Source organism: Bubalus kerabau, chromosome 5, assembly GCF_029407905.1.
Source record: "Bubalus kerabau isolate K-KA32 ecotype Philippines breed swamp buffalo chromosome 5, PCC_UOA_SB_1v2, whole genome shotgun sequence".
Lineage (NCBI taxonomy): Eukaryota > Metazoa > Chordata > Mammalia > Artiodactyla > Bovidae > Bubalus > Bubalus kerabau.
Window position 1 is genome coordinate 22,861,733 of NC_073628.1, and position 24,071 is coordinate 22,885,803.

At 42.2% G+C, this 24,071-nt stretch overlaps 1 protein-coding gene across 3 annotated transcripts; it reads right to left on the reverse strand.

The window, feature by feature from the left end:
* Window positions 1-369: 369 nt before the first annotated feature.
* Window positions 370-23,233, reverse strand: STT3A (STT3 oligosaccharyltransferase complex catalytic subunit A). Of its 3 annotated transcripts, none has more exons than XM_055581236.1 (18): window positions 23,095-23,233; window positions 20,909-21,041; window positions 20,084-20,144; window positions 17,626-17,747; window positions 17,097-17,242; window positions 15,478-15,568; window positions 14,041-14,147; window positions 13,219-13,383; window positions 11,823-12,003; window positions 9,619-9,774; window positions 8,602-8,693; window positions 7,528-7,683; window positions 7,066-7,254; window positions 5,997-6,113; window positions 5,777-5,879; window positions 2,524-2,712; window positions 1,592-1,707; window positions 370-648 (listed from the first exon to the last, which is right to left on the reverse strand). In XM_055581236.1, the coding sequence occupies exons 2-18, from the start codon at window positions 20,994-20,996 to the stop codon at window positions 610-612; spliced, it is 2,118 nt and encodes a 705-aa protein (XP_055437211.1). In that variant the 5' UTR covers window positions 20,997-21,041; window positions 23,095-23,233; the 3' UTR covers window positions 370-609. The 3 variants fall into 3 exon arrangements, with proteins under 3 accessions (XP_055437211.1, XP_055437212.1, XP_055437213.1); XM_055581237.1 differs by having other exon boundaries at window positions 23,013-23,117; XM_055581238.1 differs by lacking the exon at window positions 23,095-23,233 and adding an exon at window positions 22,883-22,903.
* Window positions 23,234-24,071: the final 838 nt, after the last annotated feature.

Genomic DNA, 24,071 nt, shown 5'->3' on the forward strand with positions numbered 1-24,071 from the left:
AGCACCGCTAAGGACAAGCGATGTTGAACAGAGACATTATGGCAACACAGCTGCCTTTCCTGCCCAGAAATGGCACTCCTCTGGTCCCGTGAACTTTTATTCATTCAGTAAATGCTTAATGAGCACCCACTATGTGCAAGGCATTGGGCTAGGTGCTGCAGTTTTTGAAATGACAAAACTCTATATGTAGGATCGGCTAGTCCTTTATAGTTTTCCTGATTCGAGAGAGAAAGAATGACAGAATGCCCCATACATGGCTCATTTAGAGAGCTAAGACCACAGATGAGGTCTGCTCTCTGTCCTTCTACCAGCCTGGCATAAACTTTAGGCTTCCTCAAATCAGTTATAAGTCAAAACAAATAAGGCACATTTAAAAAAAATTCCCCCCTTTAATTGACCAAAGTAAAGCCACGACATTTCATTTGGTAACCTGCTCAGAATTATAAAGATCATTCCATTTGGCCCAGCCCACACTGCCCAGGGCAAAACCTCCGGACAATTCTAATCTCATCGCGCTCTGTTCTTATCAACTGCATATTTTTTAAACTGTCTTCAGCGCCCTAAATGGGACGCACTCAGTGCGAAGCAGATCAGAACCAGACGTAACATTTATGTTCTTGACAAGCCTCGATTATCCAGGTCCTTCACCTGCAACACAAAGGTATCAGTTTAATGTTTATAATCAGGTCAGCACGGGAGAGCTTTTCTACTGAGTGGGGTTCACCCAGACAGGAAGGGGTTACACTGGATTCTGCTCCCTGGTTTGCCTCTGGTGTGAGACTAGCTATTCTCTGCTGAGCTTCTCAGGGTACCTTGTAAGGAGCTGTGTAAATGATCTATCCTCCAAATACAGCAAAGGTTCTCAACCTTTTCTTATGTAAGAGATATAACACACTTCTATGTGACTCTGAGCACTGAAGAATTGATGCTTTTGAACTGTGGTGTTGGAGAAGAATCTTGAGAGTCCCTTGGACTGCAAGGAGATCCAACCAATCCATCCTAAAGGACATCAGTCCTGAGTGTTCATTGGAGGGACTGATATTGAAGCTGAAACTCCAACACTCTGGCCACCTGATGCGAAGAGCTGACTAATCTGAAAAGACCCTGATGCTGGGAAAGATTGAGGGTGGGAGAAGAAGGGGACGAGAGAAGATGAGATGGTTGGATGGCATCACTGACTCGATGGACATGAGTCTGGGCAGACTCCAGGAATTGGTAATGGACAGAGAGGCCTGGCGTGCTGCAGTCCATGGACACGACTGAGCGCCTGAACTGAACTGATGTGACTCTCTATGCCATAAATTCTTCAGTGGGAGAGAAGAAAACATAGTTCAAACAACACACACACTCTCCTACTACCTCCCCCAAGCCTGAGAAGCACTAAAACAGACCAAGCCTAACTCCAACTGGGAAAATATCACTGTAACCACTGCCAGAATGACAGCAGACTGGGGTGTCTACTAAGAACAATCTAAAATAAAAGAAAAATTCCAAGCAGGCTATTTTTCAGACACAGAAATATCCCTATTTTAGAAATATGTGGCCTATTTTTAAGCACTAGAGCTGCTTTCACAGTGTAACACCTGCTCACCTTGTATATCCTGACCAGCCAATGTTCTGTGGTGTATGCTTCTTCTAGGACATCAAGCTCGAAGTCTTTATTCCCAATCTCAGCATTCCGAACACGGTCATAGCCTAGTGGACGCTCTAGAAAGGGAGGAAAAAAGACGATAAATTCCTTTCTACAGTGCTCATTTCCTAAGGAAACAGTAAGTCCATGTGCTAAATCATCCCACTGGAATGTTACTCCTTAGCATGCAGTTTATGTAGAGAGTAGGGCCTACAAAAAAGGACATCAGTCAGGAAGGGCAAATTGAGTGCTATCCTAACTCACATCTTCCTCAAGATGGTGCTTGGCAGAGTCCACGGAGGTTTTCTCTTCTAAAAGACAGAGGCCTGACCTCCAAGCACCTCTATTCCTGAGGACTACCACCCAGGACCCCTGGGACACACCAGTAACCCTTCCATGGGACAGAGAAGAACTTTCCAGATGTCACAGGCCTGCATCCACGAAACAGTCCCAATTGCAGAGCCAAGAAATTGTGAGTCAGAAGGAAAAGACTTAACCTAAGCACATTCCTTTCAATTTATCTGAAGAAATGTAAAGTCCTTTATCATACTCTATTCCCTTTCATAATCCTTTCTCCAGTAAAACACCTTTTACTGAGAGGTAAGAAAAAGTAATGAATAAAAGCACAGACTTTTCTAGAGCCAGACTGCCTGAGTTTAACCTGACTCAGCACTAGTTATAGGACTTTGTGCAGTTAAGGAACCTATTTGTACCTCAATTTCATCACATATAAAATGGGAATAATATTAGCATCAACCTTTTGGACTGCTGTAAGGATTACATGAATTAGTAGAAATAAAGCATTTAGAGCAGTGCCTGGAATATAAAAAATATCCTGTATATGTTAGCTACTACTCTTCTTACTGTTGTTAAGCTTCTCAGGAATCACTTACTGGCTTCTGTGTAAACCTGTCCAAATCGGTAGTAACACATCTTGTACATAAGGCAGTTGAGCAGCACTGGAGAGCCCTCACGGTCCACACGAAACTCCCCAGTTGGAGTATAATAATCGTGCTCCTTGATGTGTTTCCCTGTATCTGTGCTCCCTCCAATCCGGACCATCCACAGAAATTTGTTGATGTCTAGAAAAAGAAAAAACTGCTTTATCACCAAGGTAGCTACAGCTCAATCACATAATGAAAGTTCACTATTTCTAATACTTTCCTAGTGGCATACAGTACCATATAACTCTGAAGTTATAAAAATAAGAAAGCTACTAATGAGCGTTGTGATGAGGGTGAAAGAAGAGCGTGAAAAAGCTGGTTTAAAACTCAGCATTCAAAAAACTAAGATCATGGCATCTGGTCCCATCACTTCATGGCAAATAGATGGGAAAAAAGTAGAAGCAGTGACAGATTTTATTCTCCTGAACTCCAAAATCACTGCTCATGGTAACTGCAGCCATGAAATTAAAAGATGCTTGCTCCTTGGAAAGCTATGACAAACCTAGATAGTGTATTAAAAAGCGGAGACATCACTTTGCTGACAAAGGTTTGTATAGTCAAAGCTATGATTTTTCCAGTAGTCATGTAAGGATGTAAGAGTTGTACCATAAAGAAGGCTGAGTGCCGAAGAACTGAAGCTTTTGAATTGGGATGCTGGAGAAGACTTGAGACTCCTTTGGACAGCATAGAGATCAAACCAGTCCATCCTAAAGGAAATCAGTCCTGAATACTCATTGGAAGGACTGCTGCTGAAGCTGAAACTCCAATACTTTGGCCACCTGATGTGAAGAGCTGACTCACTGGAAAAGACCATGATGCTGGGAAAGATTGAGGGCAGGAGGAGAAGGGGGCGAAAGAGGATGAGATGGTTGGATAGCGTCACCAACTTACTGACATGAGTTTGAGCGAACTCCAGAAGACAGTGAAGGACAAGGGAAGCCTTGGAATGCCCTCAAGTCAACGGGGTCACAAAGACTCAGACACCACTGAGCAACTGAGCATGCACACAGGCAAATCAGAACTACAATGAGGCATCACCACATACCCGCTAGAATGACTCTTGTCAAAAAGACAAAAGTCATGCTGGTAAAGATGCTAAATAAAGGGAATCCTTGTGCACTGCTGGTCGTAATCTAAATTGGTACAGACACTATAGGAGTCAGTAGGTAGGGTCCTCAAAAAATTCAAAATAGAACCACCATGTAATCCAAAAATCCCATTTCTTGGGATATATACCCAGAAGAAATGAAATCACTACTCCCAAGAGAAATCAGTATTCACCGCAGCATTACTCAAAATAAACAAGATATGGAAATAACCTCAGTCTATCAACAGATGACCTAATAAGAAAATGTGGCAGGCAAATATATATATGTCTTATGGAATACTAAAGATTTCAGGGAACCATCTATTTCTACCACCTATGTGTATACATTCACACATATAAAAATACATATGCATACAAACACATAAGCACACAAACATACATACACAAAAAACTTTCTGTACTATTTACATATATTCTTATTATCAATAAGAAAAAAACCTAGAGTCACACATAACCAAATAGTGCTGAAGCAATTGTCTGTGAAAGTGCAAGTCCACGGGAACACATCCCGGCTATTGTCATTCCTCCTCTGCCTATACAAGACACACATAGAAACTAGTCTTACTACATTATACTGACACTTTATACATTCTATCCAGGTGAATCTGGTAAGTCTGTCCATATCAGAAGCCAGATATAATCTAAAATTTGAACATCTCTAAGAAGCAACCATATAGTCAAAATTAAGATAGAAATGAGAGGTAATTATTAACTGCAGGAAAACAAGTTATTCTAGATAAGAATGTTAACCACAGTGTACAGGTTGACTCAGCAGTACATAGTATTTATTTAGTCATGATTGTGAAAACGCTTTATCTGGATTTAACCAAAAACTGATTATTAACTCTACCGAGAAGATGCAAGATGGGAAGAGGGAGAGAGAAATACAGAGAACTAAATTCCTTATCTAGTACAAGAAGTTGATAAAGGGTATCTAAAATGATCGATCCGTGGACAGAATATACATATTATTTAGAAATATGAATATAAGTACTAGAAGAAATAACTGAAGGAATAATTTTCCTGGGAACTGATATTATAAGGTGGTTTAGAAGCAGAAGCACCATTTTTATTATAAACTTTCAGAAGTGTTTAACCTTTTAAAGTTGAAACAGGTATTGCTTTAAGTTTTTCAAGGTTTTTTTGAGGCAGAGAACTATATTTGGATGATTCTTCTAACCAGAGGATTTGCTAATAATTATAAGGAACATGGTTAACATATGCCATATATATGTATATACACACACACACACACACACACACATATATATGTGTGAGAAACATTTTAAGTTGGGAGATGATTCTATGGCTTAAACCCACTAAAAAATGCTAATTCTTAAGCTCATTCTCCGAGGCCTTATGTTCTTTATTGTTCACTGCTTGTGGAACTATTCCTAGGTCTTCAGACAATTATAGCATGCCATACTTACAATGGCACCCCACTCCAGTACTCTTGCCTGGAAAATCCCATGGGCGGAGGAGCCTGGTAGGCTGCAGTCCATGGGGTCGCTAAGAGTCAAAGACGACTGAGCGACTTCACTTTCACTTTTCACTTTCATGCGCTGGAGAAGGAAATGGCAACCCACTCCAGTGTTCTTGCCTGGAGAATCCCAGGGACGGGGGAATCTGGTAGGCTGCCGTCTATGGGGTCGCACAGAGTCGGTCATGACTGAAGTGACTTAGCAGCAGCAGCATACTTACATGGAGCTTCCCTGGAGGCTCATGGTAAAGAATATGCCTGAAATGCAGGGGACCCAGTTCAATCCCTGGGTTGGGAAGATCCCCTGGAGGAGGAAATGGCTATTCTTGCCTGAGAATCCCATGGACAGAAGAGCACGGCAGGCTACAGTCCATAGGGTCACAAGGAATCAGACATGACTGAGTGACTAACACTTTCACTTCTCATACTTGCATGAGAATTCTTTACATCTACGTCCTACTTGTTTGAAACAAAAATCAAAATAACCAAACCTCAAGTTGCATATATGTATCAACTAAGAAAATATGTTGATAAGATAAGTAAAAGGATAGAAAAGTAGGAGATTCATCTAGTTTTCTTAGTCTTGTAGCTAGAAATATAATCAATTTCATTACCATCTGAAGAATACCCAGTGAGGCCTCCAAAAATGACCAGCACGTAGCTGACATCAAGCTCCCTCATGATCTCATAGGCTTTTTCTTCTGTGGATGCCATTGCCTAGAAAAACACATGCACATTTCTCAGAGCAAAATTCTAGGCCATATGATCCCTGGTGGAGAAGTATTTCCCATGAGACCCTGTGCATCAAACACTCAAATGACCCCTTCACCTTACCTGCCCTACTCGAGATATATGGGTATTATTCCACGTGTTATTATCCACTAAAATCGTCCGATTCGCCATAGCTGTAATCTGGTAACCATAATCCCACCATGACATGACCTTCGCATCCTGAAAAGAAGAATGAGAAACAGAAATTACAAGTGTCTCACCAACTCCAAAAATCAAATACTAGTAGTGGAAAGGCATCTGACAGGAATTAACATACAGCTAATTAACATCTTTACAGAATCAGTTCAGTTCAGTTCAGTCGTTCAGTTGTGTCTGACTCTTTGCAGAATAATGCGTGCCTAACAAGAAAATAAATCTTGGCACCTGGTCCTACCTTTGTATACCATAATGAAATCTCAAGGCAAATTATACAATCCAACATTGCCAATACTTTCATTCCAGATAATCTTATAAAAATAAACATAATGGCATGGGAGGTGTAGGGAGCTATGTAATATTTCCAAATAAACAGCTTGGTGTCATCAGAGAAATGATCATCATAAAAAATGATCATAAACAATATCATAAAAATCAGCTCCTATAAAGAAAGGAGGTAGGAGGTGGGAGGGGATAAATCGCAGGATATGACGAATAAAGAAAAAGAAATTCTTATAAGAATCTAACTCACAATTGCCAATCTCAGTAGCTACTGGAAAGGAAATGCTCCAAAGGTATAAACCAAAATATTAAAAGTGGTTATCATTAGGTGATCCTTTATAGAAAATTTGTGTCTTTGTTTTTTGCTTCTGTTTTCTGATTTTTCTACAATAAACATGCATTACTTACTGTTAACCTTTCTCTTTTATAATTGGGATGGCCTACCTCACAATAATATCACCATGCTGTCAATACAAATGTCCAAGCAGAGTGCAGATAATCTGAACCAGGAAGGGCTGCTACAGAAGACATCCTAACTTGAGTGGAGGTTGACCTTTAAGGCCCATTCACCACCAGGTTCTATAGTTCCAATTTCTCCAAGCTTTCTACCATCTAAAAGCTATTTGATTCACTGTAACAGCAAATGTCTTTCCCGTCCTCCTACCCCACAATCCCACACCTCCCAAATTTTCACCTCTGGAGTATTGTGACGAAGCCAATAGTATGCTTCTCGAAAATCATCAAAAATGATCCTACTGCCATCTCCACCACGAGCGGACAGCACAATGGAGGGAGAAGAGTAGGCCTCACTGGTCACCCAGGTCGAATGGAAGGTGTAGGTGATGAGAAAGAAAGCCATGACCAGTATCATGCCACTTGCCACCTAGACAAGGAAGAAGAATTGTGTTGTAAACCAAATTAAATTTACAATAGCACAGAACAGCTTCTTACAGACAGTCAATGATTTAGAAAAAATGAACCAAAACAAGTCAGAGGCTATATGCATTAATCCTGACCCCTGGTGACAGTGCTCCACTTTACGCCCCCTCACTCAAAAAACACCCCACAGTGCTTGCACACGCGCGTGCACACACATGTGCGCGCACACACACAACACATGCAGTTCCCCCAGCCTGTTCTATGTGTTGCCTCTCACTTCATTCTTAATAGGGTAAGTAGAATCCTGCTGTTTCTTGCTCTTCTTGTCTTGTCGACTTATGTCCAAATTCTTCATGTAAGTGGACAGCACCTGAGAGACTCCAATGCCAGAAAGAATGCACATAACAGGCGCCAAGACTAGCATCAGACGCACCTGAAAAAACAGGAAGCAAAATCACAATCTAATTGGTGTTTTACAAATTACAGATTTCTGCCTATTAGTAGATGATGACATCTGTTTAGGGGTTTTCAACAAACATGGTCTGTCAATGGAACAGAACAAAATAGGAGAGAAAATACTTGACACATCTAAAATAGAAGTTATGTGGGGTTTTTTTAAGTCTTTTTTTCCCCCCAGTTCTACATGTATGAATGTATGTACATCTTGAGTAATGATAGGCTATAAAAAGTATTTCTTAATTGTGGTTTGGAATCAAAAAAGTCTGAGAAGCACTGTCTTAACTGCAATATATAAAATCTCTCTTCTCTTTTAACAACCTGGCACTCAGCACCCAAGCCTTTAAGAAAAAAACATCATCTCCCTTTTTGAGACTCCAGGAAGAGGGGGGAAGGAACCTGCACAGGGCCTCTCCCTGACACAAGGGTACGAATCCAAGAAAGGTGGGCCTCACAATCAGAAAATGTGAGTACCCTGTACCTTCCCGGGAAAGGTCAACAACAGTGAGCAGCTTTACCACGCAGCTCCTCAAGTGCTCAGAAGGAAGCCTCTGCACAGCTGCAGCACTGCATCCTCCCGTGCCGGGGGAAGAAGAAAACCCCCAGGGTCAAGATGGAAAGGTGCACCAGGACTGAGGGCATTCCAGCACTGAATCCTCCCGTGCCGGGGGAAGAAGAAAACCCCCAGAGTCAAGATGGAAAGGTGCACCAGGACTGAGGGCATTCCAGCACTGCATCCTCCCGTGCCGGGGGAAGAAGATAACCCCCAGGGTCAAGATGGAAAGGTGCACCAGGACTGAGGGCATTCCAGCACTGAATCCTCCCGTGCCGGGGGAAGAAGAAAACCCCCGGAGTCAAGACGGAAAGGTGCACCAGGACTGAGGGCATTTCTCACCATTACAGCTGAAAAGTACATGCTGGTCACACCATACATGATGATGAAAATCCGGGCATCAGACAGGTTGCTAAAGCAGTAATAGAGACCAACTACAAAAATAAAGGGAAAAAAGAAGTGAAGAGCTGGAACAATCAGACACATGCAAAGATGTTACTATGGCACTCTAAAATAGCACAAAATCTGAAACCACCTAAATGTCCAACATAAAGGAGGTATTTAACTACAGAATATTTATAAAACAGAATAAAACACATCAATTAAAATTTTGCTTCAGAAGTTTATGGACCATTTGCCACCTTCTTTACATACCTCTGTACTTAAACAATTAACAAATGCTGTATCTTAAACACTATTTTGCTGACGTAATCCTAAATAACATAAATTATGATTATAAAATTTTAAAAGTCAGGAGAAAAACTCTATCATCTGACTTTTAATCAGTAAACAACTGGATGAATATATGTTCCAAGTGTTAACAGGAGCAACAGGTGTGTGGTGAGAACTCCTGAAACTTTAAATTTGTCTCTATTCATATAAAAGACAACTTATTTTCATAGTAAGAAAAAATATAGTTATTTCAATTAAAAAAAAAAGTTCCCTACCAGTGGTAAATTCTTATCTCTGAAATGGCCAGAAGGTAAGTTAGATGAAGAGGCTTTACAATCAGCTATGCCTACTATCAAAATAATATCAAGAAGATAAATGGGAAGGAGTCAGGGATGAGGGGTTGGGTACACTATAAGTGATAAAAAAAAATCTGAATTAGAGTTGAATTTTATAATACAACTGAACAGAAAACTGTGAGACTCTGAACTTGCCAGTATCTGCAATTGTTCAACTTCTGATTTCCATCCTGCTTCAAATATTAGAAAAATGTGTTTAGCCATCTTCAGTACCACATAAATACACAGGCAAAAAACAAAAACAATAAAAATATACGGATGGGGGTATTTTACTTATTTTCAATCAAATAATTCTTGCAAAGAAGACCACTTCAGAACAAGGCAGACAGACCTGGAAACATGAAGACAAGAAGCTGTAGGTCGAAATAGTACGAGGACCAGGTCGTAGGCTGATGCTCAGACACGGAGGCGATGATGGGGATGTTATTCTTAGCATAGGAAGGGTCCAACAGTGAGTAGAAACGCCCCGTCCAGGGAGATATTTTTCCTGGCAGCAAAGAGGCAACAAATATTTCACAATTACTTCTGAAACAAAATAACATCTGATCCTAACTAATCATAACTTTCCATTTTAATAAGATTCTCTGAGACAAAGCAAGACTAGGTTTTTGTCTAAATGTCACGAATACCTTGAGAATTTCACCGATTCCTTTCTTTCAAATTTGAGAGTACTTATGTCAGCAGTCAGCAGAATAAAGTCAGGCTGTATGATAAACTCAGAGAAGGAAGGTGGAAATGCTTCCTGGAAGGGTTAGACTAAATCTGGTCAAACCAAGGCCAATGCTATAAACTAAGTCAGGCCGTCCTCCAGTGTTGCTCTGAATTAGACAATACAGAGGACTGGGCAAAATCAAATTAGACTCTGAGACATCTACGTGAGGAAAATATGCAATGCTAACTGTTGGGGGCCAGAGTGAGGCACTCCGCCCATGGCAAAGGTCATGAGGAAGGAGGCTCAACATACGCATAGGTGGGATTGGGCCATGGGCGTCCCCCTGGAAATCCTCGAGCATCTATCCCCATAACCAGAGCCTGCCTACTTTACTACTTTGTGCTCTCATCTACACCTGACTTTACGGGGGGCTGTCCCCCACCACCTCTTTCGGAGAAGGAGTTAACTTAGAGCTCCAGTTAATAAAAACTCCTGGGCGTGACAAGAGTGTTTTAACCTACAAACCCCTCTGAAGGTTCTCTGGCCTGCCTGACAGGCTCGTCCGGCCACATGTGAGGCACGAGATGCTTTAAACCCTCTAAAAACAGGTTCTTTAGAGAAGTTAGAAAACTATTAGTATAAGTATAGTGGGCTGATTAGAAATTGTATTGATGAAGGGTTTTTCATTTGTTGAGCCGATTGTTGCTAAGTCTCCACATCCCCTGCCCTTACACACATTAATGAATATATAGAAGAAATAAGTATTAACTTTTGATATTAATCACGTTAGACCTTAGGCTAAGTAAATTCTTTCCTTAACTAAAACCCACTACACCCTCACCCTATAGGAATGTAACTTTATTTGGGTGGCGTCTGTTTTAAGAATAATCACCCCTGGAGAAATAAGTGTCCTGGTTGACTGACTGCTGTCACAAGGAGAGGGTCATAAATTGTCAGCAGGCCCCCTGGCCAGAAGATGATGTAACACCCCTAAGACCTCTGTATACATTTGTATGAAGCACCTGACTTTAATAAAAGTCAGGACTGCTGTCCCCGCGTGACTTTTGCATAACATCTCAGTGTATAAAAGTAGACCATGGAAAATAAAGAATTGGGATCAGTTTCTCGAAATACTGGTCTCCCCATGTCTCTCTCTCTCTCAAATTCTGGCTGAGCCTCCATCTGGAGCGCGGAACCCACCATGCTTACTAATTATGCCTGGGCTTCTAAGATCTGACTGGGGAGGCCTCAGTGTCTCCTCTCCTTCGGGAGAACGGAAGGACGCCTGCAGCCTACGTAAGTGGTGCAAACTTCTTGTCTTGAAGTTTTATTGGTCTCCCGCATAAACCAAGCTACTCAGCCTCTTTTCTCCACTGAATTTTCCTACTGAGGTATCCTCATTCTATTACTCTTTATATCTCTAATTAATATTTAAATAGTCGCCGACGCTGTCTCCCCTTCGAATACCCTGGATCAGCCGGGGCTGGACCCCGGCAGCTAACCAAACTAAAGACACAGTTCTGTCATTTAGGATTAGATGAAGTCACGTTGTAGGGCAAACAATGTTAGGATTTCTCCTAGCCTACCAATATAGGAAAGAAAAGGACAAAAGAAAAAAAGAGAAAGACAAGCATGGTAAATATAGTTCTGTTACCAAGTGTGAATCTTCTGAGATTAAATACTGATCTAGTAAGATCTTTTTTCTATGCTGAATCCAAACACTGGCTGACAAATGGATTGAGTGTGTAATATGGATTTAATATGCATGAAATCAAGAGAAATGGAAAAGAATGCATCTTCCTGTGGTCAGGAAATAACCCATGTTTTTGGAGTTTATGCTATGTTCATACCCATTTACACTTAATACTAAAAGTCTTTCCTACCTGTCAGCATGAGGAGAGCTCCAATGGTGAGAAGGACAAAGCCCACCAGGGAGATGACACTTCGGAAAAGAACTTCAAATTGCTGTGGATTCAACTTGCTGCGTAGATAATCCACAAAGGCGTGAATCTGGCAGAGACCAAACACCCCAAAGGCTGCCATGTGCTCTGATGACAGGACGGGCTGTAGGTGAAAGCAGATGTGTGAGAATGTCAGGAAAACAACGGGTCCAGCCTTGACCTGAATTATCCGGACCAAGTTCAGACCAAAGGGTCCAATGAGTTCTGAGGCTACCAAGGAATTAGGGCCAATCCAGGGGAGGGTCTAATTTACCTGCCACATTCCCACAGAATACCTGGAGTCCAAAGTGTACCATACTCTATTAATATCACATGCCTGGCCTTTGCTCAGGTATTTCTTGAGCCTCGATTGTAATTTTCTCATTTTCCCAAAATTTGCATTCATTGAAATTCCCATCATTCAAGGCCCCAAGCAAATACTGTTGCCTCCTACTCTGCCAAGCTGAAATCCATCACGCTCCTCTATATCTACACACCTTAGATCTCTCCTGTAACTTAGACAAACAGTTCTCAAACTCCACCAGGCAGCATAATCATGGTAGAGTGAAGGGGGGTGTTTAGACACAGACAGCTGAGCCCTACCACCAGAGCTTATAAAACTCAATAGATTCAAATCCTGAATTTGCATTTCTAATGTATTCCCTGATGCTGCTGAGCCTGCTGGTCCAGGACTACATTTCTAGGACCACTACATCACAGAGAGCTATATGGGTGTCTTTCACAGCAAGACTTCCTTAAGGACCAGGATCAAATCTTTAGTTTTTATATTTCCCAGTTATTAGCAAATTGCACATTGTAGGGGATGAGCAAAGAAATACTTGCTGAGCTGACTAAGGGTTCCACTTTTCATAAGAATTTTACATGAAAAATCACACATCACTCCTCTGATTTAATAGCTGTCTCTTAACCCTATGGAGTAATGTGGTTAAAAGGTCTATGTTCTGCTTCCTAAAGGACTTAATTACTTAGCCCCATTAACAAGTTCAGGGGTCATTACTACTGAATGGGATCATTCACATTAAGGACTGAAAAAGATAACTGTGATCACCCACATCAACTCAGTTCTACCAAAATATCCCTGCTTCTCCCCAAACTTAAGCTAACTTAAGAGCAATTAAACGACATGAACAAATATTAATACTCTCAGGGGGCAGACTTTATCGACCAATGATTCCGTTGTTTCAGTTAACACAAGCAGTCCAAGGTCAGACCTGTAAGTTTTAACATCCTCACCAGAATCCAAGATAAATCAATTTAGTTGGAGATGATTAGGAAAAAAGTGGAAGAAACTAAAAACTCCACTCAGTCTAGGGCTCACCTGGAAACCCACAAAGGAGATCTGCATGGAAAGAATGGTGCCCAGGCAGTAGACAGTACAGTAGGCCACGTAGATCCGGTGGGAGAAACGTCCCGTGAGCATCAGCACTAGTACATGAAGAGGGATCAAGTTGATCAAGAACACGTAACCTCCCCAGGAAGAGACCTAGGACAGGAGGAAAAAGGACAGCTCCTCTCAGCACTCCTCGTTACCTGTGACCTTTTTACAGAACACCTATTTATGGTAACCAAAAATTTTATTAATGCCAAGTGGTTTAAATAGTTTAAGTAACTGACTTCTTTAAACAGGAAAATCAAATTAAACCCATTACTGTAACTCAGTCCTCTGTTCTATATGGCTCTTGTCATTGTGATCACAAAACAAAAGGCCCCTAACCCTCGGTGTTAATCTGGATGCAACCTACTATAAGGTCACATGGAGGATTTAGGGATACACGTGAAATGTGAGCAAGCAAAACAGTTAACGGAAGAAGTCTCAGGGTTAATGAAAGATTGAACAGAAAAAAATATGTGTTAGGAAAGGAAAAAGTTAAGGGAAACATATCAGAAAAGAGAGCTGGCCAACCAATATGTATCCATAAGAAATACAGTATCTGGAGACCTCTAAAAATTAAAAAAATATCCTCTATCTTATCATCCATCTGCCTTGGGTTAGGCTTTGTATGGACACAAGAGACAATAAAGGCTTCTGTCCTCTGCTCTACGGTCTCAAACCCCAAAAGCTACTTCCAGTTTACATCAGTTGATCCCAACAGGTATGCAGACATAGAGAGACTCCTGGAAGAAGGGAGTGAAGAGTTACCATGTAGAAGTAAGCAAGGGCACACTTTGCTGCCCAGTAGATGGAACCAGTCTTGACTGCTTTGATCCACATGTAATAGGTAAGCAGCATGCAAAAGATGGCAATCCCTGCAGAGAGAACACAAAATTCAATAGAAGGCCACACTGGGATATTAAATCCTGATCTGCAACAAACTACCTGCATATCTCAGACCTACAACCCAGTAACAGTGTAACTGCTCTACATCTCTTTGTCTTAGTTTCTGGTAGAAGAAAAAAAGAGTCCATAATAGTGTCTACTTCATAAATGTGTCATAAAGGCCAATTTAACCACTGCATGTAAAGCACTTGCAACAGAATCTAGCCTGCAGCAAGCACTCAGTGTTAGTCATTATTGCTACTCTTCTTTTCAGGCACTGAACCTGCTATTTGAGTCCTAATGATATCCCATACGATCAAGCACCACCCTGCTTCTACGTCTTACCACAAGCTGGTCTTTATGCCCTGACTGCCTCGCTCCTTAATATTTGCCTAATGAAGTTCCAACTTCAGGGCCCAGTTCAAACACAACTACTTCCAAAAAGCCTTCCCTGATTCCCAAATCGGAATCTCTTCTCTCACTGCATTCCCAAAGTACTCTGTTCATACTTCTCTCGTAGCATACAATACTATCTGCCCATTAGATTTATTTTGATAGGTCTGCATTAATCTGCATTAATAGATTATGGGCTAAATTATTTTGTTCTTTATCTATCTCTGTAATTCATTAAGTATAAGCCAATACTCTTATTCATTAACTATTCTGTAATACCTAACACTGTTTTACCAATAACATTCAATAAATACAGAGTGATTTGGAAATAAGTCAATAAAAGTCATTATGGTTTTAAGAATATCCATTCCTTTCATCTAAAGTAAAGCAAATGATTACAGTGTTAAAACAACAGTATCATTCAACCCTGGAGCTTGGTGGGCTACAGTAAATGAGATCGCAAAAGAATCAGACACCACTGAGTGAATACACAATAACAAAAACCCATCTAGACTTCACTTTCACTTTTCACTTTCATGCACTGGAGATGGAAATGGCAATCTACTCCAGTGTTCTTGCCTGGAGAATCCCAGGGACGGCAGAGCCTGGTGGGCTGCTGTCTATGCGCTGGCACAGAGTCGGACATGACTGAAGCGACTTAGCAGCAGCATCTAACCCTAAAACCTAACTCTCCTTTTAGGAATATAGAGATGAGCCAGAGGCCTTATTTAAGGAAAATTACCAGCTACCTTTCTAGAGAAAATGAGAGAGAGAATATAAACTTAACAGTCTGAGGTCCCTTCCTGCCCACTTCTAATCTTCTGAACCAGACACCATTTTGGCTATTGCTAAATAGCAGATTTGAACCCAGATTCTATTACCCTTCACAGAGCTCTACTGGATAATAAGGTGAACTTGAAGTCTTACCTTCATTATCATAGGAGCCAGCCACAGACCGGGAGATATAGCCAGGAACCACAGCAATCATGGCGGCAGCAAGAAGCCCAGCTCCTGCATCCTGTAAGGCAAGAAGGGTAACAGGAAGTCAACACCAATACAGCTGTGGAGAGGAGAGGGTGCACTAGTCCAATCTGCTTCTACAGGGCCCAGAGAATAGTTCGACACTTTGCAAGGGAGATGTGACGCTAGGAATGCTTGCAGCAGTGCAAGAAAGTTCCACACTTCACAACCAGTTCCCTCCCTGCCATGGCACTAAGTCTGAAACTGAGTACACGTGTGCCAAGAACAGACAAATCATGAAATCAGGCAGATGCTACCCCAGAACGGGCGGCTGGGTCGGAGTACCCCCGGATTCGAGTCCCCCCGCAACAACATCTGCACACCACAGGAACACCAGTCACACCCCTAAAAGCTATGCAAGCATAGACAAAGGAAGACATAAGTATTTGAGCTAAAAAGTCAACAAACAGAGGTGATAAACTACAGTGGACTAAAGATGCCATCTTAGATAATAGAGCTGGAATATTCCGAGTCAATCTGTGAACTCGGGAAAGAGGAAAAACAAAATATAACCCACACACCGAAAGAGGAAGGACCTGTCTGTTGTTAAGAGTCAAATCTGGAACAGGGCAGCAAGGAGAAGGATGAAAGAGCTTTCAAACTAAACTCAAGTTTCCCAAGCCCTCCAACTGGTTTAGCACCTCCAGTATCTCCCTGACACCACAGCCACAGAGAACAGCATCCCAGGAGCCAAGGTCAGCGAGGCAGACACCTGGGGAAGCAGAGCCCCTATCACAGACTCTAAGTATAAGAGCCAAGGGGTTTCAGAATTTTTAAAGAAATGTTTCTTAAAAAATCAACAAAATAATTGTTAAGCTAAGTGTCCATTTCCAGTAGGAAGAACTAACTGTTTTGGAACATATCTTGTAGCTATTTTCTCTCTCCCTAGATTGTGAGGGATACTAGATTCAAAATCTAAATCTCACTTTAAATATTTTTTTCCAGGACTTCCTTGGTGGCCTGGTGGATAAGAATCCACCTGCCAATGCAGTGGACACAGGTCAGACCCCTGGTCCAGGGAGATTCACACGCTGCAGGGCGAGTAAACCCGTGCGCCATCATCATAGAGCCTGTGCTCTAGGGCCCTCGAGCCGCAACTCCTGAAGTCCATGTGCCTAGAGCCCAGGCTCTGCATTAAGAGATGCCACCACAAATAAGCAGCCCCCTCTCGCTATCTGCACAAAGCAATGAAGACCCACTGCAGCTAAAAATAAAGACAGCAAAAAAAAAAAAAAAAAAGGGCAGTCCTGTGATGAGTAAACTAACACAAAAGTTCTTTTTCAATATACAACAATTTATATTTGACCTTCAAACATTCCCTTACATGGACAAACAATTGTTAATGATAAGACACCACATATTCTAGGGAGGGACTGGGATGAAACTAGCAATTCGGCTCATCAAAAGCTATCTTTAGCCCCTAGCTCCCTGCCCTTCTTAAGCTCTCAGTCCCCCACCCTTTAGCATCTACTAGAGAGGTTCAACAACATCCATTCCCAAGCCTCCTGTCACCCCAAATCCTTCACCTTGAGCTCTTTGGTAAGGTGGTACGTGACGATGGTGGTGAAGGAAGAGAAGAGAGGGGCCAGGAACACACAGACATTCCGAATGTCGATGGTGATGTGGAAAAAATGGAGGACATGGTAGATTGCAGCAGAGGTGATCATTAAGCCTGCAACAGGAAGAAGAGAGGCCAACAGGTTAACCCCTAAGACAAAGAACGCAAGGGAACGAGAAAGGGAAAATCCAAGTTATCAATACGGTGGTAACACGGGTCTCAACAACCCACCAGAAACACTAACATAGCAGCTGCAGGAGGCCTATAAATTTCCATCCTGTGGATTCAATCAGAAGTCCAGAATTTATGAAACACTACCCATCCCCACTCTCTCATACACGTTCTGCCTTCTATATAGGATCTACTTTTACGAATCTGTAATCAGAATGAAATTACAAGTGTCACAAAACAAAGATATTAGAAATAAAACACACTGTTCCATATTATACAAATAAGTTACTGCTGTAAGGAAAAAAAAAAAATCCTGTTCCCCTCACCTGGGTAAATTGTTCCTCCAATGATTCGTCCCAAGGGGTACCAGGCCCGGTCATCAAACCAGTTATGGAATTTATAAAATCCCTCCTCAGCCAGGAACCGGGTGGTGCGATAATTAAAGTACCTGCAGCAAGACAGGGAAGAACTGTGTCTGCTCCTCCCCACACCCAGGTATTCGCCCCAGTGTGCAGTGAATCGGGCTCCTCAGGTTCCACCACCGAGGACCTTATCATCACTCCAATCAAAGTCAGTGTGGTACCCAGAAGTATTCGAAGCAGGAAAATCACTTCACATTACCACAAGTCTCCTCATTTGCAGCTCCATGTCTGTCTCAGTTAAACGCTGCTTCTCTCGTAAGGAAATGCAACTGGAGGCTAATTAAACAAAGGACACTTCACCAGGCTGGCATGTAGTAGGCATCAGCCCCAGCCAGAAGATTCAAGCACTCAGAAGACAGGACAGCTGAGATGTGGGCACCAACAGATTCGACTCTTTTCAAGTGCCAGCGACACACAAAAGAACATTTCCATAACACACACGAGGACACACGGGAACTTCAAGTGAGGAGCATCTCTATAAAGATGTGGGTGTTAACACCAGATGCAGGATGAACATTTTTTAGTCTACTCCATAACACACACCGCTTAATGAGTATTTAAATTTGTAATCAGATCTACTCATGTTGTTATTTAAAATAGTTCTGAATGCCACCTACATGGTAGCATAAAAATAAAAATCACATAAAAAGCATTTTATACAAAATGCTTAAGAGTTATACACAAAAAAACACAGTTCTTTAGGCTCAAGCTATGAAGCCCCATAAGTTTCTCATTTAAAAAGTAAAAAAGAAAGACAAATAAAATACTATGTATATAATTTATCATATAATTTATTTATATATATATCACATATATATTAACAAGTTTATTACAAATAATAAAATATAAACAAACAAGTAAAATGAAAAGAACTGTTTAATCACTAAAGATGATTATGACTAACCATCTTTCCTGCCCACTGCTCTAACCCTATTTCCTCCTTGGTCAGTCAAATTTTAGCAGCTGAAGTGAGTAAAGAAGCAGATGGCATAGATATCTATCCTTCTATTTATTCTGATGAATGTTATTTTGGTAACTGCCAGGGACACAGAAAGGATAGGGGTAGCAGGCAGTCACCAGGTGTCAGAATCATGCCCTTCACCTAATGGCAGGAGCGGCAGAGTGAGACAGAGGAAGTGCAAGTTAGGGGGAAAAGGTCTGGCCTGGGGTCACACTCTGGGCATCAGCTTCCTGCTCTGCAAAAGGAAGTGTCAAATCACATGATCTGTACCATCCCGTCTGTCTCTATGACTACAGAGCAGATACTCTTGCTTTCCCTGACCATCTCATCTCAATGTTCATTCATCTAGAGTGTGTGAGAAAAAGCCCTAACATACTGGTGATCAAGAACCAAAAGAATATAAGTTATCTCATTCCTGAGGGAAAAAAATTTATGACTGTATGCCTCCAAAGTGCTTTCAAATATCTACCCAAAACAATATGACAAACTTGCAAACACATGTGGGTATTAAACTTGAATCAATGTTCCATAAGCCTAATATTGTATTTTTATGATATCAATAATGCATCAAGATTCTATGATTCTAGCTCTCTAAATTTTAATTGAAGCCTTAACTTTCAGTAATACAAGTTACTCCAGTGTCTAGAAACAGAGACAAACCTCAGTTCAAATCTTGGCTCCTCCATTTACTATACATGTAACATTTACTATATGTGTAACATTTACCATACATGTGACATTTACCATATATGTAACATTTACTATACATGTGACCTTGAATGGCCTCTGCCAGCCTCAGTTACATTTGTAAAAAGGGGACACTAATACCTCCATCTCATAGGGTGACTGGGAGGATTTATAGATAATCTGTACAACAGCTCTTGGAACAGAATGAAGCTCAGTAAATGTCTTTCACCTATGCCTCTTTTTAGCTAATAAAATCCCTAATCAAAATCACAACTTTAAATTTTCCTCAATGTCTTAGAACTTAACTGACAGACCCAATTTATACCACACAAATTGTTAAACAGAAAAAAAGTCATGGATCTCAAGTTTACGACCTCTGATTTTTCTCTTGAGCCTCAAACACACACCAGGCCCAGTCCCCTTTCCCTTAGCCTGTACCATTAAGTGTCGACCAAGCTGAGAAGTCAGACTTCTCTTAGCTTACCCAGGTCTTAAGCAACAGGTAGGCACACCAGCAAGGCCTCTCTCATTTTTTATAAGTTTGAGAGACTCATTTGGTCTCAAATTCCACTGGAAATGTTTCAAAAAGGGGACCATTGTAGAAATGCATAGAAAGTACATCCCCATTACCAAGAGTTCACTGGAATTTGAATCTGAAACCCATTAACCTGAATGCTTCTTGAAGGAAATACCAGACCAAGCAAAGGTACTCACGGATCAAATTCATGGATGACACTTTCAAATCTCAAGACAGCAAAGAGACGAGTAGAGAACGCTGCACAAAACAGAGAACTAATATTTAATGGCAATATACCATGAAAAACAATAGTAGATAGTAATGTTACACAGACAGTAGTATTATCCAGCACAGAAGTCACAGGAAATACAAAATAATGACTGAATCAAGTATTTACCCATCCCTCCCACACACAAGAAACAAGGAAGTTCATTTTCCCGTGACAATAATACCCACATTTCCACTGAAGTAGGACACATTGAACTACTCATTATCAAGGCCTATAACACCACATTCACCCACTAGTGTTGCGCCTAATTTACATGGTCATCTTCTACATACGTTGACCTCCTCTTTCCACAACCTTAGCCTTGGAGTGAACTAAGAGGTAAGGGAATCTAGACCACTTATGACTCATGAAGAGCAAGAAAAACCTAAGAAAACATAATAAGTGCTGGAAAGACTTTCAGAAATACTGAGGCAGGCAACTACGGAAGACAAATATCTTTTACAAAACTCAGTATCCCAGGGTCTCTGGTACCACTTTCAGTTCTAAGAAAAACCAAAATTGACACAGCACGCTTCCCATTCTTTCCCAGATGACCACTAGTCCAAACTTCTACAATCCTTGTGTTTCTTTTGATTTCACAAAATTCTACTGGTTGAGAACAGTAAAAAAGAACACATTACAATCTGCTGCAAGAAAAGCAAAGCATTTAAGAAAGCCATTGCTAATTTTTTTTTTCTTCAGAATTTTCTCCCTTCCATATCCTGAAGAAAGGCAGGTCCACATGCACACTCACATAACACAGCAGCCATCGACAGAATCAGAAGCTTCAGAAGTGTGTCCTGCTTCTCATAGGACAACCGCAAAAATCCCAGCTTGGTCATCTTCACATCGGTGGGCGGCAACAGATGACAGTCAAACAGCTAAAACTGGAAAGCCAAGACCATGAGATATCAAACACCTTCAATTTAGCTAATTCACTTTCATATTTTATGGTGGGAGAGAACCACAGAGAGAGGAAGTAGTGAACACACAAGAGAGGGTCAGGACTAACTGAGACCCAAGCTGACCCTGAATTATGACCAACAGACAAGGAAGTCGGCATGTCAGAGCTGTAAGTCAAGGACGAAGAGGAATGATGAGACTCTATCACCGTAATTCTGTTTCTCAGTCTTTGCAGCTACCAAGGAGCACAACTGGCAATCGTGTGGTACGACAGGAGTAAAGAAGAAACACAGAAAAAAAGAGAGTCGGAGGAAGAGAGGCAAAGCAAACAGGAAAGACTGAAAACAGAGAAAAGAATAATTAAATGGAGAAACACAGCATTCAAGAAAAGGCAGGAATGTATGAAGGAAAGCAGGGAATGAGCACAGAAGTGAAAGCAGAAGGCTGAGAAACAGAAGTCATGACTGAATTGGCACCGTTTACATCCCTAAATTTCAGCTCCAAACTTTCTGGCTACACACTTCTTTCTGTTCCAAATCCCAATGGGGTTGCAGGGTCAACTAGAGCACACGACTCTTCAGCAATACAAGTAGTTATGCAGTCCCGAAGGGAGGGAGAGGCACACAGATCACTGCACTTTCAATCTCTTCTATCACACTTTAACTGCGGCTCAAATCTACACCCACTTCCCATCAGCTGTCTCAAAGCATCCTGTAACTGACACTGCTGATTTAAGCCACTGATCCGAGAGACAGAACCAGATAATAATCTGGAGGGTAAAGAAAATAAAAATTTTCTTACTAAGGCCAAAAAAAAAAAAAAAAGATTGGGCTGTATGTGGGAGGAGGGGGTTTATTAGATTAAAATAAAATGTTGAAGGAGGGAAGTAGTCTCTAGACCATTGAGAACGGTGATCACTTAATGGACAATATTTTATCAGCACTCAGTAGGAGCATAGCTATTTCTGTTTAAAACAGCACTGCCTTCTTAAATCATAAGCTGGTCAAGGGCTAAGTGATAAAGAATATGCAACACTAAAGACTGCAGGAAAAAAAAAATAAAAGGAACCTGGATCCCTCCTGATCTTTTTCCAACTATTACTAGAGGAAAGGGGGGGAAAAAGTAACACTGGACTAGGTGGAGGGCATCAAGAATCATATATTCCTAGCTCCAAAAGTAAGGACTCAAGCATCTTTTTCCACAATTAACTGTCCCAGAGGAGCAGTTGTACATTTATTTTTAATTATAGTCCCAAAGGAGAACCATACCTTGCAATCAAAAATAAACACCTAACTGTAGGAAGTCCATAACACAGTTACATCCCTCAGGACTGTACTTGTTTTCTCCAACGCCTGAAACAGGAAAACTTAACCACTACTGAGCTGATAGGAGCCACATGCCTAGAGGACTAAGCGGAGGAAATGAGAGCACTAGAACCTTTCCTTGAAAACGGAGTAAAGAAGCTGGTAATTTAGGCCAGGATCTCAAGGAAGTTTCCATACTGTGCTCACTGGTGGTGTTCGCACATCGCTTAACGGCAAAACGCACTTTTCTTAAAACACTGGGCATCTGTCCTCCACTTCAACTGTGCCTGCAAAGTGCGGCGTCTTGTCTCACCCTGGTTCTTGTTCCCAACTTGCTCACACTTCCTCACGCCTGTCCCTCCCTCCCCCACTACAGCAGGTCCCTCCCTCCGTCTCCCATCTTCCCAGAACTCAACACCTCCTGCACCACCCGGCGTGGGACACCCCACCACCCAACGATCCTAAGCGCCACCCCCTCCCAGGACTAGTCGGTGCCGGAGCTCCATCTTTCCCACGCCCACCTGGCCTAAGTGCACGACCCATCCCAGACGCTCACATCCTTCCATGCCCCCCACACCACGTCCCACGCCCCCTCCTCTGCAAGGCCCCAGACTCTGCCTGCGCCCACAGCCGCCGCCATTAAAGCCGCACCTCCTGCGCTTCGCTCAGTCCCACCAACGCCTTGGACTGCACCTGCCGCTAATCCTCAAGTTACATCCCAAGGCCTTCTCACCTGACCGGCGTTCCTCAGGAATCCGCTCGCCTCCCTCTGCCATCTGTTCAACGGTGCACCCAACCCTGGCAGCGCCGGGTCCGCCTCCCGGACTGCTCCCCATTGGCTAGTTCAGGTACAATCCTACAGTTAAAGGGAGCGATAGGGTTCTGGAACTGTCTGTCAGACTCGGAGGCGTGAACGCAGCCGCGAGCCCATGTTTTAACTGGAAAATACAGATATCACTTAGTACCAGGAAGGCGGGACTTCGTCCAACTGCCCAGCCGTGATAGGCCGGCTCTTGAGAGCCCGAGCACGAAAAGAACACGCTCGGAGCAGTTTGGTTGAGGGACGAGCAGTGACGTGTCGGTCTGCGGACAGCGAAGGAGTCGCGGGCGGAAGATTCGGCGCGTTTAGCCCAGTCACGTGACAAGAAGCGGAAACGACGCAAAGGCATAGGCCGAAACTGCAAATCCCGCAAAGCTAAACTGAGATTGTCCGCTTCCGTTTCAGAGAGTCTTGTTTTTTGAAAGGTAGAAATTGACGTTACCTTAATATAAGGTTAAAGGAGAGGTGAGAAGAATTTTTTTTACTAATTCTCAACGAAAACTCAAGCGCTTCACAATCCAGACTGTTACATCTTGTACAGGATCTTATCTGACAGTTCGCTGGAAAGTCATTTTGACCTTGCTCTGGTAAACCGGTGGACGAGAGACCTGCAAATACCACGAGGCATTTCTCTTAAGCCCCTGATTCGTGAATGGGCATGCCTAGGCTAAAGGGGTCGTGGGGTTTCGGTGGAAGAGTCTACGCGCGGGCTGCGTTCACCAGGACGGCAGAGGCGGTCCTCCCAAGTTGTAGACAGGCTTCTTCCTGGAACCAGCTTGCAGCCTGGCGGTGCTTTGCTTATCCCTTTGTAAGTTACCTGCCAATGAAAAGTGTCCTAACTGCCCCCTCTTACCCCTCACACCCAAAGAAACGTTGCTCAGGGCAGGGAA

Bases quoted from the DNA above. Each gene is read 5' to 3' on its own strand.
- STT3A (XM_055581236.1), bottom strand. From the start codon at position 20,996: ATGACCAAGCTGGGATTTTTGCGGTTGTCCTATGAGAAGCAGGACACA. The intron at 13,384-14,040 runs GTAACTCTTCAC...CTCCTGTCCTAG, and splicing joins CCCTTGCTTACTTCTACATG to GTCTCTTCCTGGGGAGGTTA. The intron at 5,880-5,996 runs GTAAGGTGAAGG...GTGTTTTTCTAG, and splicing joins ATATATCTCGAGTAGGGCAG to GCAATGGCATCCACAGAAGA.